Source organism: Leuciscus leuciscus (assembly GCF_965113295.1).
Source record: "Leuciscus leuciscus genome assembly, chromosome: 1".
Lineage (NCBI taxonomy): Eukaryota > Metazoa > Chordata > Actinopteri > Cypriniformes > Leuciscidae > Leuciscus > Leuciscus leuciscus.
The window spans coordinates 30,213,643-30,226,906 of NC_138725.1; the positions used below are offsets into that span (position 1 = coordinate 30,213,643).

At 36.5% G+C, this 13,264-nt stretch overlaps 1 protein-coding gene and 1 long non-coding RNA gene across 5 annotated transcripts in view; one reads left to right on the plus strand and one right to left on the minus strand.

Moving 5' to 3' along the window:
* LOC309503405 overlaps positions 1-13,264 on the plus strand; it is a 311,403-nt gene that overhangs the window by 77,707 nt on the left and 220,432 nt on the right. The gene's annotated exons all lie outside the window — the stretch shown is intronic.
* The window catches only part of LOC309500056 (GTPase IMAP family member 8-like), a 28,732-nt gene that overhangs the window by 9,763 nt on the left and 5,705 nt on the right, over positions 1-13,264 (minus strand). For 3 of the 4 annotated variants that reach the window (XM_082171605.1, XM_082171604.1, XM_082171603.1), the window contains 2 exons: positions 7,834-8,517; positions 265-937 (listed from right to left, as the gene is read on the minus strand). In XM_082171605.1, coding sequence (XP_082027731.1) covers positions 265-937; positions 7,834-8,517 — 1,357 coding nt within the window. Of the gene's footprint in view, positions 1-264; positions 938-7,833; positions 8,518-8,793; positions 8,962-13,264 lie in introns of those variants that run through there. The other variant, XM_082171606.1, reaches the window with a different exon arrangement.

The following is a 13,264-nucleotide window of genomic DNA, read 5'->3' on the forward strand; positions in this document are numbered from 1 at the left end:
ACATGTGGCATTGCTATGGCCTGCTTGTGGCCCAGATCTGGCAAACAGGAGCGGCCCACCCAAGTGCCATCATTCCACACATGACAGAATGGCAGAATCTGGGCCAAAATAATGTTGCTAGGAATTTGTTTGTTTTGCCATTTGTTTGCTTGACTTTAACAGCTTATTTTTGTAGTCCTTGTTTTGTTTTGTTTTTTAAAGAAAATTATAATATATTAGAATAATTATTACAAAGAAGCATAATACAAATAAAAATCTACTCACCTTCTGACTGAATTTTCTTCTCTAACTTCCATTTCACTCAGTTCTCTCTCATGTTGTTCCTCCAGTTCATGTTTGACTCTGTTCTCTTGAGCTTTCACATACATCTGAAGTGAATATGGTTCAGTCTTCATGTTCTCTATATAATCCAGAAGTTCTAGGATCTGTCTTGAGTTTTCAGACTCCTTTAACCCCATCACTCTGTATTGACCTCCACAGAGACTGATTAACCTCTGAGTATCTGTGCTGGATTTGACAAACTCTAAAGCAAATCCTTCAACACTGATATATGAGGTGAAGAGCACCATGAAATGCTTTCTGGAGTAAAATATCTTCTGGATCTTCTCTATCTCTGCTTTGTCTTCATCAGTCAGAGGACCAACAGGAATAATGAGGAGGAAAACATGAACTCCAGGATCACACAGAGACACACAGCAGAGAGTCTGACGCATCACTTCCTCCTCTGAGAGCTGATTGACGGCTGGAAACTCCACCAGACTGATCACACGACCATGAACCTTCTCTTCTTTCTTGACACACTCTGCACTCCTCACTCTCTGATGTGAAGCTTTTATCTTTCGCTCACGTAATAGTTTTGACACATGGACTGTATGTGTTGTATCAATTCCACACAACACCAGGTTCAGCTTCTGTTTTCCAGAGGAAATCACAGACACTGAAAAACATATGTAGATATATTTGTCTATAAAGCAGGGCTTTTCAAACCTCTCCTGGAGGACCCCAATCACTGCTCATGTTGTATGTTTCCCTTATTGGACACACCAACTTCAGGTCTTGCAGTCTCTACTAGTGAGCTGATGAGTTGAATTAGGCATGTTAGATGAGGGAGACATACAAAATGTGCAGGGCTGGTGGCCTCCAGGAGGGGTGTTAAATTACTTAATAAACAGGCAAAGTCAACAACTCAGGCAAGGCAAAGTGCAATGCACCGACTATTTTATACAGAATTGGCTATGACTTGATGACAAATGCAAGACCAAGATACTCTTCTCCGCCCCTCAAATACATTAAACATTAGCCTTTATTTAAATGATGTTTCTTGAATAAAGAAAATGCTGTTACAAGGTTTAAACACAAGGGGCCCTATCTTGCACACAGCGCAACTGATTTTGTACACCCCGACGCACAGCGGACTTTTCCCTCCACAGACGCACGTCGGTAAATTAGGGAATGAACTTGAACTTGAGCGAAAAGATGAGGCGTGCTCCGGCGCAAACGTTCCCTGGTGCTATTTTGCAGTTTCAGAAAACAGTTCCGCCACTGACCAGGGAAAAACCTAGTCTAAAGTCAGTGGTGCGATATTCAGATGCTATTTTAAGGGTGCATGCTTGGCCATAATGTAGTGTGTGCACAACACGCATACACTTTGCTTCTCTCATCTACACACAGACACAGCAGTTGCCATTTTTGCAAACCATACATAATTACAAGGAAAAATATTCCACATGAGGGAAATCATTGTGGTATCCATGAAGATGTGAAAAAATAGGCATAATCTAGCTTACACATTTACCCAAATTATTATACGCCTGTTTAACCGAAGCTAATTTGTGTGTGTTTCTCCCATTCCCATTCAATGTCACTTCTCTGTCTTTTACGGCCCTGAAGAGAACGTCGGTCTCCTCGGCTGTGAACCGCTCCTGGTGCGCGCCTGCCTGGCAAATACGCCATTATAATAGCAAACCGCCATAGAACAAGCGTGCCTGCTCTTAAAGGGAATGTCGCTCTGGGGTACGTTTCCCAAAACCATTGTTGCTAACCTGTTAGCAACTTAGTTGGTTGGCAATGGGAAATTGCATTGCAACCAACAAAGTTGCTAACTTAGTTAGCAACTATGGTTTTGGGAAACGCACCCCAGTTTGGTTTATTTCACGTTACGCCCAAACCACACCTATGAATAATGAAGCTACTTCAGAGTAACCCATTTTAGATTTGCGTCGGGCACAAGAGTCATTTATCCTGCCGGTATAATAGCAACAGCGCCCGAGATCCGCCCACAAAGTTACTTGTGTTTCGCGTTTGATACTTGCGTTTCAGATCGTTACAATAGGGCCCAAGCTCTTAATACTATTCATTGGTTAAATATTTGCAAAATCCACAGAAAGACATAAAGGGTGACTCTAAAGTATTAGAGTGAAATAATAATGATGATTAAAAATATTATTTCTCCTCATTGAAACTGGCCGTGCGAGCATAGGCATGTGCATAGAATGCCTATGTATAATTCCAGCCCTGCTCAAGTCTGTCAAACCTGTACACACACACACACACACACACAGAGAGAGAGACACACACAGCCTACAAAGTTAACATCTTAATTGTTTGCGCTTATCTGTCTGGATACAATCCTCGGAAAAATGCACAGCACAGCACACAGTCGAAAATGTTTAGTTGTACACTGTTAGACCTTACCGGGTTTTTTTTACAGTAAAATACTGGCAACACTGTTGCCAGTAATTTACTGTTAATTGTACAGTTCTTTACTGTAATTTACAGTATGTTACTGTAAAAGTGCACTAAAACTCGAGTTAACTAATTTCACTTACAGAAACCGACTGCCTTAAATTGACCAACTGTCATTTAAATGTATTAACTAAAATGTATTTAAGCATTACTAACATGAGCAAAGTATTATTGTGAACTTATTTCATTTGAAATCACAACAAAACTTTTGTAAATAAAGAGATTCCCACTGGACCAGCAACTACACAGTCACTGCTTTTTAAATAAAGCAACATGCAGCATATCATCAATTTTTCTAGGTCTTCTCCTGGACTGAACCACAGGCTCTACTTTTCTGCACAATGGTGACCCAAAAAATAAATTTTACAGTAAACTACTGGCAACAGTGTATATAGTATATACCTATTTTATAACTTACAGTTTATTACTGTTAAAATACATTTTGTGGGTGTGACTTTTTTATCTTACACTGTTAACCCTTTCAACCCTACAGGGAAATCCACACTACAAAGAGTAAAAAGTAACACTGACGCAGTGTTACAGTGAGATAATTAAGGGAATATGTAAGTGATTGTTGAGCATTAGTGATGAACACCTGCTGTTAGAACAGAAAATAGAGAAACACAAGAAATACAACTGACTTCCAGCCATTACACATTATTACACTTATTATTACCCAGTATGACTTTATTTCTGTCATACATCTACAGAAGTTGCTACTGAGATGTTTAATTGAAAATGTTTGGTTTGAAGTTACCATTATAGAGATCAGTGTTTGCTTTAGTTGGGATGTTGATGCTAAAACATTAGTGTTTCTTTTGCTGCTTGAGCTGTTTTTGTGCAAGTCACACTTGTGCACACACACAGTTTATGAATGATTGTAGTTATTATGATGACAACATCATCATAACGCCTGTTCATTCACTAAGGAAATTCATTCTCACTCAGAGTTTAATCCTCAATCAAAAGTGTTTCATTAGCACCACTGTGAAACCACAACAATAAATTACAATGACTCATTTTTTTTTTAACACATCATGCATAAACCAAAAATAACAGAGCTACACTGTCTTAACGAAACACAGAGATATTACAATTTAGCACATTAATCTCAACAGTGGTGGCAATATATATATATTTTTTTTTTATTCATGCAGCAGTGCATGCTGGGAGCTTTATATTATCCTGGAACCCAGCATGCACAGTGACATGAAACTTTTGATTGTCACCATTGTTGAGATTCATGTGCTGATTGTTGATGTCTGTGTGTGTCTGAGTCAAGTAGGAGTTCAAAATGTTTTAAAGCACTATATGATTTTGATATTCTTCAGAAGATCTGATTACAGAAATATTGATTTCCTGTTGTAGATTCACAGATATATGCTAAATATGAAATACCCATAAATTCAAATAATATATGCAGGAAAGATCAGAGAATCAGACATGTCAAGGATGATTGTGACATCATCACAATATCCAAAAACACAAAATTATCTTCCTCTTGGCTTTTTCTTGCCATAACTAATGTGTTTTATAAACTTACTGTTATAACAGCCAGAGAAAAAAATAATGGTATGAAGTCCAGGGACAAGAGACCAACTAAAGCAAATACTGATCTCCATCATGGTGACAACAAACTTTATTATTAACTAAATCTCTGTTAATTCTCAACAAGAACTTTTGTACATGTACGAAAGAAATAATTGTAAACTGGTTTGTAAACTGGTTTCACAGTCAGTGTTGATGGAAGGCAGTTGTAGTTTTTGTGTTTCTCTTTTTTCTGTTCTTGTTCTTCTGTCCTTCAGTGATTCTGCTTATCAGGTGTTCATCAGTGTCTCAATTCACTCACTTCTTTTCATTCACTCTGTCAAGTGGACTATATTAGTGAACTAATGTAGGGAATAGTGAATGAGGGTATAGGGTGTGATTGGGAAAACAGCCTCTGAGTGTCGATTTTGAGCACTGTTAATTCACAGTATATTCCTGTAGGCTATTTTTGTTTTCTACAGTATATTACTGTTTTAATGGAAAATGGTATGATATTGTCAGAATTTGGCCTTTTTTTACAGCAAGGGCTAACAGTGTACTGTACTGGAACAGTTTTGTAAATAAAGTTTAACCACTATTTTCTAATTGTGTCCTCTTTTGTGAAACAGCTCTTGGTGAAAACACACCAAAATCTGCACACAGAAAGCCGCTTCATGGACAGTGCACCAGTAACAACTTGAGTGTTTTTTTGAAGAGAAAAAGTTGGGAGAACGCGTGGCAGATCCGCGTTTTGTTCCTCTGGTCCTAAAAGTTATTCAAACAACAACAACAACAACAACAACAGCTGTAAAGTTAACACAATCTCTGTTACTTTACTTTCCTATTGTCTATGACTTGACTTGACTTGACTTGCCTTGACTTGACTTGACTTCCAGCCACACAGGGTGGGGTCAGGGATCGGTCATTCGTATGAATTCATACGAATTGGGCAATTCGCAAAATATGTACGATTTTGCAAAAATCGTACGAATTCGTATGAATTAGCCACCTCGTAGAATTTGTATGTTTTCCCGTGAGATCGGGTTGAATCATCACATGAATCTCAACAATGGTAACAATCAAACGTTTCATGTTGCAAAGCATGCTGGGTGCCAGCAAAGTACAAAACTCCCAGCATGCACTGCAGCATGATTAAATTAAGCAGCTGAATGGTCTTTATTTATTGCCACCACTGATGAGATTTATGTGCTGATTTTTGGTGTCTGTGTGTGTCTAAATGACTCTCTAGCTGTGTTTTGTGTATGATGTGCTTTAAAAAATCCTTCATTATTACTAATTGCTGTTGGAACTCTTCCTGTTGTTTCACATTGGTGGAAATGTAAATTTTAAATCTGTTAATGTAACACTTTTGATAAAGGTTTAAAGACTGGATGAGATCAGTGTATCAATAGACTATATAATAATTATGTCATCATCAATAAATAACTATAAACGTTAAATGATCAATGATCATCTTAATTTTTTTGACATAACAAATGTGGCTTGCAAAAACAGTTAAAGCAGTCAGAGACAAAAAATGATTTTAAAAAGTCAAAGATCTCAGAGCTCATTTAAAGCAAACACAAAAAAAAAAAAACAATCAAACATAAGATATCTAAACATTTGCTAATTCTCAATAAGATAATAATAATTCTGTATTATGTCAGAAATAAAGTCAAACTGGTTAGTGATAAGTGTAATAATGTGCAATGACTGGAAGTAAGTTGTAGTTGTAGTTCATATAATTATCTCACTGCAACACTGCTTCAATGTTACTTTTACTCTTTGTAGTGTGGACACTACATGATTTTCCTGTGGAGTTGAAAGGGTTAACAGTGTAAGATAAAAAGACACACCCATGAAATGTAATTTAACAGTAATCAACTGTAAGTAAAAAAAAAAAAAACATTGATGATATGCTGGTGTTGCTTTATTTAACAGGCGGTGACTGTAGTTGCTGATGCAGTGAAAATCTCTTTATTTTGCCATTTTTTGGGTGAAAATAGGTTCACAACAATAATATGCTCACATTATTTTTGTATTATTAATATTAGTTTATAAATTGAATGGTAGTTGGCCAATTTAAGGCAGTCGGTTTCTGCAAAGGAAATGAGTTATTGTGAGTATTTTTACAGTAACATACTGTAGATTACAGTAAAGAACTGGAAACATATTTTATTATTGATTTACAGGTGAAAGTTTTACAGTGTAGTATTGTGCAAGGAACCACTCACACACCAAAAAAAAAGGTTATTAATTGATAATATGCCCCTGTAAATCATAATTTTGTGTGAAAAGGAATAAAAAAAAATATTGAAATGTTTGTTGGGTTATGCAAAAAATGTACGTAGAAACCCAATAAGCCTGGGTTGCCTTGGAAAGCTTTTTCAAATTTTAATTTACATGAATATAGTCAAAGGGGTCATATGATGTGATTTCTTGTTTTCCTTTTTCTTTAGTGTGTTATGTAAGATCTGCAGAGTTATAAAGCTCAAAGTCTCAAACCCAAAGATATATTATTTGTAAAAGGTAAAGCTCAGCCACACCTTCCTAAAACTCTAAGTTCAAACACACTCCCACTACGTCAGTATCTGGAGGCAGAGTTTCATAACACCGCCCAAATGTATACACAAAAAAAGAAGGCGTAACTTTTATTCTTGCTATATTATTGTTGCCGCCATGCCGTGGAGATGCTGTGTTTTTCGTTGCGAAAGGCAAACTACTTTGTTTGGCCTTCCAAATGAGGACACAATTACAAAACAGTGGTTAAGCTTTATTTACAACACTGTTCCAGAACAGTATGTGCACAAAGGCTGATACACAAAGGCTGCTGTGCACAAAGGCTGATTCTAAAAAGTGGGGCAAAATCCATAATTTGCAAACTTACAGTCGGGCGCTTCTGACTCATAGACACAGCCTGTAAGTATGTTTTCATATTTTAAGAATTTTCTACCGACTATTCAAACGCGAGTTTAAAGCAGTATGTATGGAGTAGCACTTGTTTGTTGTTTCTACAATCACAAGTGCAGACATGGTTTTATGTTTACATAGTGTTCGCGACACGTAAAAAGACAGAATAAGTCATTAATCAGTAATTATGTCTCCATTGAAATAAAACCTTACCAATCCATTCTGGTCCAGTTGCGCTGGCAAAGTTGATCGATCAGCTTGGTCAGCTGCATTTTCCGGATCAGATTCGGGCTCGAATTGAAAGGTAGTACTGACATGGTAAGGGGCGTGACATTTTCGACACACGCTTAAGTTATTTGGGCCAATCACAATGCACTGGATCGCTGGCCAATCAGAACACACTGTGCTTTTCAGAACGATGAGCTTTGTAAAAATAGACGCGTTTCAGAAAGGCGGGGCATAGAGGAGCAACAATAATGTACGGTGTGTGTAAAATAATGACTTTTATTTTAACCTAAAACCGCTTAAACTCATTGCATTAAACCAATTACACAAAATAATGTTATTTTTAGAACCGTCATATGACCCCTTTAAATTGAAGCTAAATTCTGAGAATTTACAAATAATATATATAAATTGGGGGAACAATACCTTCACTTCTCTCTTTGGGTTTTCTATCATCTTTCTGGTGAGAACTTTGCTCGTATTCTTCGTCTGATCTGAATGAATGATCAGATCTGCTCTGCTCTTCATCCACCGATGTTCCTATAACATCTTCATATATCTCACATGTGAGATATTCTTCTTTGTTTTCCTTGAGTATCTTATCAACATTCTTGAAAATTTCTGATTGCCATTCTGGTTTTCTTTCATCAAGCTGCAGATGTCTTCCTCCACACTCCTTCATTAGATCATGAATAGCTGTATGCTTTTTCATAAAACTTGTGTGTGTGTCAGTCGTGAGAACTAAAGTGCGTTTAATCGCTTCTTCACTGAATTTTTTCAGCACATAATTGATTCTTCTCATGTCCTCCTCAGTGAAGTCTTTATACTGCAGTATGGTTATGAACACATGAGGTCCTGGAGCAGACAGATATACACACTCTCTCACTGTCTGTGTGATCTGATGATCTGAGATGTTTGGATTCAGCAGATGAAGAGTGTTAATGACAGTGATGTGTCTGTCCTTCACCATCCCACCGATTATCATCACATTGTGCTGCTCTAAAGCTGCCGGCTCTTCATTCTCATGCATATCTGTTCCCATGATTAAGTTTCTGACTCGACTATTTTCTGATACATTCTTACCCAGAAGAACAATCCTCAGAGCACTCACTGAAACACACAAAACACAACATATAATGATAAAAACACTGAAAAATCCGCACCTATAAAAATCTTAAAAATAAGAGTTCAGACTTGGGTTAGGGTTAGACAACGTGACAACGATGCACTAGACACAGAGAGGTTTTCAAAGTGAAAAGGTGTTCTGATGGTGTTGGTATATATTGTTGATTACAGCATCACTGTGATTCCTTTCACTGTGAAATGATTTCTTAAAAGTTGTTCTGAAAAAAAACAAAAAAAAACACACAAAACAAATCTTCTTACCCAGCAAACACAATACGTCAATGTGACGTCAGGAAGACTTTGGACTCCAACTAATCCAACGTCAGTCAGACGTCATATTTTGGTTGAAAATGAAAGTCAGGTTGACGTCTAAACCCAACGTTTGTTTGGCGTCAAGCTCCAACGTCAGACAGATGTTGAATTTTGGTTGGAATAAACTAGGGCTGGGCGATTTAAATCGCGATATTGTTATGCGCATCTCGTCAGTAAAGCCGGTTCCTTGATTAGTAGTAAATCGCCATCACCTGCTTTCAGATGGAGCGGCATTTACTACAAAGAGCCGTAGTTAACTGACAAGCTGAGCCAAATCGCATTAATATCGCGGACGTATCGCCAGCGATATTTAATGCGATATGGCTCAGCTTGTCAGTTAACTACGGCTCTTTGTACACAGCAAAAACTCCAGTGTTAAATTAACACTCCTGGGAGTGTATGAGTCCACACTCAAAAATGTTTAAGTTAATGAGATAACTAAGTGATTAATTTAGTGATGATTGAACATTATTGAAGACACCTGATATTAACAAGCAGAATCACTGAAGGAGAAAATCTCAAATTGTAAGCCACCGTTATGACGATCAATGGTTGCTTTAGTTGGACTCTTGACCCATTTATTATTAACTTTAGATTTTGTTTGTCTGAGGTATCTGAGTTATAACTGCCAGATGAACAAAGAAAAAAAGTGATCTGATGGTGTTGGTTATAATATGATAATCATCATTTGAACTTGATCACTGAACTCATTAAAATCCTTCTTTCTGACTTCGATTTATGTTGTTGGTTACAGCATAACTGTGAATCTGCATAAATGGCCAGAATTGTTGATATAATATAAAGGATTTCTTAAAAGTTGTTTTAAAAAAAAAATTTTTAGGCACACACAGATTTCAAGATTCAGTCTATGCATCTCAACAATGGTGAGGAGCAGAATATTCAATTAGGAAAAGTAAATTACATAGACAATTCAGATCATAATTTATTCATACCGCAATGCATGATGGGAGCCATTAATGAGTTGTGATTGATGGCAGCCACTGCAACATGCTTTATTATTGTCACCATTGTTGAGATTCACAGGCTGATTATTGATGTCTGTGTTTCAAATGAATTTGTCTGAATGTCTTTTGATCAGAACAATGTTTATTAAATATTTTGAATTATAAGTAAAGTACTGATAATATAGGCTGAAGAATCACAAAACTGCTGCTAACAAGTTAAACCAAACTACCTCAATAAGTTTCCTTTTTCAGATCACAGCATGATTATGTCAAAACATAACCAACACTATAAGATAACATTTTACTTTGTTCATTTAACTGTTATAAATCAATAACAGCAAACAAACAACAGTAAATATTAAAGTAAATATATAATGGTCTAGAGCCCAAATAAAGCAAACACCCATCACCTTAATGGTAACTTACAATTTGTGATTTTCTCCTTCAGTGATTCTGCTTGTTAACATCAGGTGTCTTCAATAATGCTCAATCATCACTAAATTAATCACTTAATTATCTCATCAGCCCTAAATGCCGCTCCATCTGAAAGCAGGTGATGGTGATTCACTACTAATCAAGGAACCGGCTTTACTGACGAGATGCGCATAACAATATCGCGATTTAAATCGCCCAGCCCTAGAATAAACACAGCAAAAAAATGTGACATGCATGGCAGCACATTAAATCTGTGAAGATCTCAGCAGAGGAGGAGTAAACAACTCCACAAACAGCATTACCAGCTTCACTTATTACTAACCAGATTTAATTTATTTCATTTCCGTTTTAATGAAATCAATAGGTGTATTTTAAAGTCACCATGATGGTGGTTAGCGTTTGCTTTAGTTGTGCTCTTGACCCTTGACTCCTTAATACAAAATTTTCTCTGGCTGTTATAATTGAGTGTTTATAAAGCACATTTGCTGTGGCAAAAGAGCCTAGAGAAAATGAGATCAGGTGATGTTGGCTGATTATTGATGGTGATGATATCATCATGTAATTGCCTGAATACCGGATCTTATTCAGTGTCAGTGTTTTGATTATATAGGACTTGTGTTTTTAATGTTGTTTTATAACAGAAGCCATTTAATTTCACAGCATGAGAGCAATATTGTTTATCAAATAATATAAAGGATTTTAAAAACATTTAGTGCATTGAACTTTTTCCTCTACATTATTACTTAGCCATCAAGAATCAGTGTATGATTCTCAACAATGGTGACAATCAATGAAATGCTTCATGCAGTGCATGCTGGGTACCACCAATCAAAACTCACCCATATCTCCCAGCATGCATTGTGGCTTTAATAAATTATGCAGCTGGTGTTGATCTGATTATCTGGATATTTTGTTTGATTGTCACCATTGTTGAGATTCATATGCAGTTTCTTGATGTCTGTGTGCGTCAAAGTACTGCCATAGATGAAAGGTTTTTGTGCACTAAATAGCTATTAAAAACAGGTATATTATTTGATGAACAACACTGCTACTGTAGATATGCTGTAGAATCAAAATACTTCTATTATAAATAAAACAATATTAAAACCACAAGTCCTATATAATCAAAGCATTAAACACTAAATAAGATCAGGGATTAAGGCAATTACATGATGATATCATTATCATCATCAATAAACAGCCAGCATCACCCAATCTCATGGCTTTTTTTAGCTACAAAAATTGTGCTTTATAAACTCACGATTATAGCAGCCAGATAAAATGTTATATTACAGAGTCAAGGGTCAAGAGCACAACTAAAGCAAACGCTAACCACCATCATGGTGACTTTAAAATACAAAATATGATTTCATTAAACCGGAAATTAAATAAAGTAAATCTGGTTAGTTTTAAGTGAAGCTGCTAATAAGTGTACGGCCATGCATTTCACCTTTTTGTTTGGTTTATCCCAACCAAAATTCAACGACTGCCCAACGTTGGAGCTTGAAGTCAAACAAACATTCCCACATAGCAACATTGTGTCGGCCCAGATCCGGCCCACATCTGGCACACATGGAAAGATGATCTGGCCCACATGCAGCGTGGACTTACGGCACTTGGGTGGGCCACTCCTGTTTGCCAGATCTGGGCCACAAGCAGGCCATAGCAATGCCACATCTCAGCCAAGAGCAAAGAAATAAACCAGAACTGGAGGATTAAACAACTCCACAAACAGCATTACCAGCTTCACTTATTACCAACCAGACTGACTTTATTTCTGTCAGACGTCTACAAAAGTTTTTATTGAGAATTAACAGAGGTTTAACTATAATGTGTTTCATTTAAAGTCACCATAATAGTGAATAGTGTTTCCATTAGTTGGGCTCTTAACTCTTATTATTTCTATTGTCTTCTTTGGCTGCTGTGACAGAGTGTTTGTCAAACACATTTGCAGCAGCAAAGAAAGCTAAAGTGAAATGAGATCAGGTGATGATGGTTACCTGTTGATGGTTTTATAATCATCATGAAATAACCTGTTTCACTGAGATAATTTGAATCTCACAATTGTGTTGTACCATTAATATATTCTCATCACAAACCCTTTGTTACTGCAGCATGAGGTCCAGCAATATTATAACAATCAGTTAGAAGACTTTAACAAACATGAGCACGAAAAAAATCCACGGTGACACACTTAGATATCAAAAATCAGCACATGAATCTCAACAAGGGTGACAATATATATATATTTTTTAGATTAATTCAGAACATCACTGAAAAGCTACTAAATGCCACAACAAAAACAACAGCAAAAAAATAAAAGCACATATTTAGAATTAAACAAATTAATAGGACAATTTAGCTGCATAATTTATTCATGGTTGCAATGCATGCTGGGAGTTTTGTACAATGATGGTACCCATCATGCATTGCAGCAAGGTACTTTTGATTGTCACCATTGTTGAGATTCATACGTTGATTATTGATGTCTGTGTGTGTCACCAAACAGTAATGATTCGTGCTCATGTTTGTTAAAGTCTTCTAACTGATTGTTATAATATTGCTGGACCTCAAGCTGCAGTAACACAGGGTTTGTGATGAGAATATATTAATGGTATAACACAATTGTTAGATTCAAATTATCTCAGTCAAACAGGTTATTTCATGATCATTATAAAACCATCAACAGATAACCATCATCACCTGATCTCATTTCACTTTAGCTTTCTTTGCTGCTGCAAATGTGTTTGACCAACACACTGTCACAGCAGCCAAAGAAGACAATAGATATAACAAGAGTTAAGAGCCCAACTAATGGAAACACTATTCACTGTAATGGTGACTTTAAATGAAACACATTATAGTTAAACCTCTGTTAATTCTCAATAAAAACTTTTGTAGACGTCTGACAGAAATAAAGTCAGTCTGGTTAGTAATAAGTGAAGCTGGTAATGCTGTTTGTGGAGTTGTTTAATCCTCCAGTTCTGGTTTATTTCTTTGCTCTTGGCTGAGATGTGGCA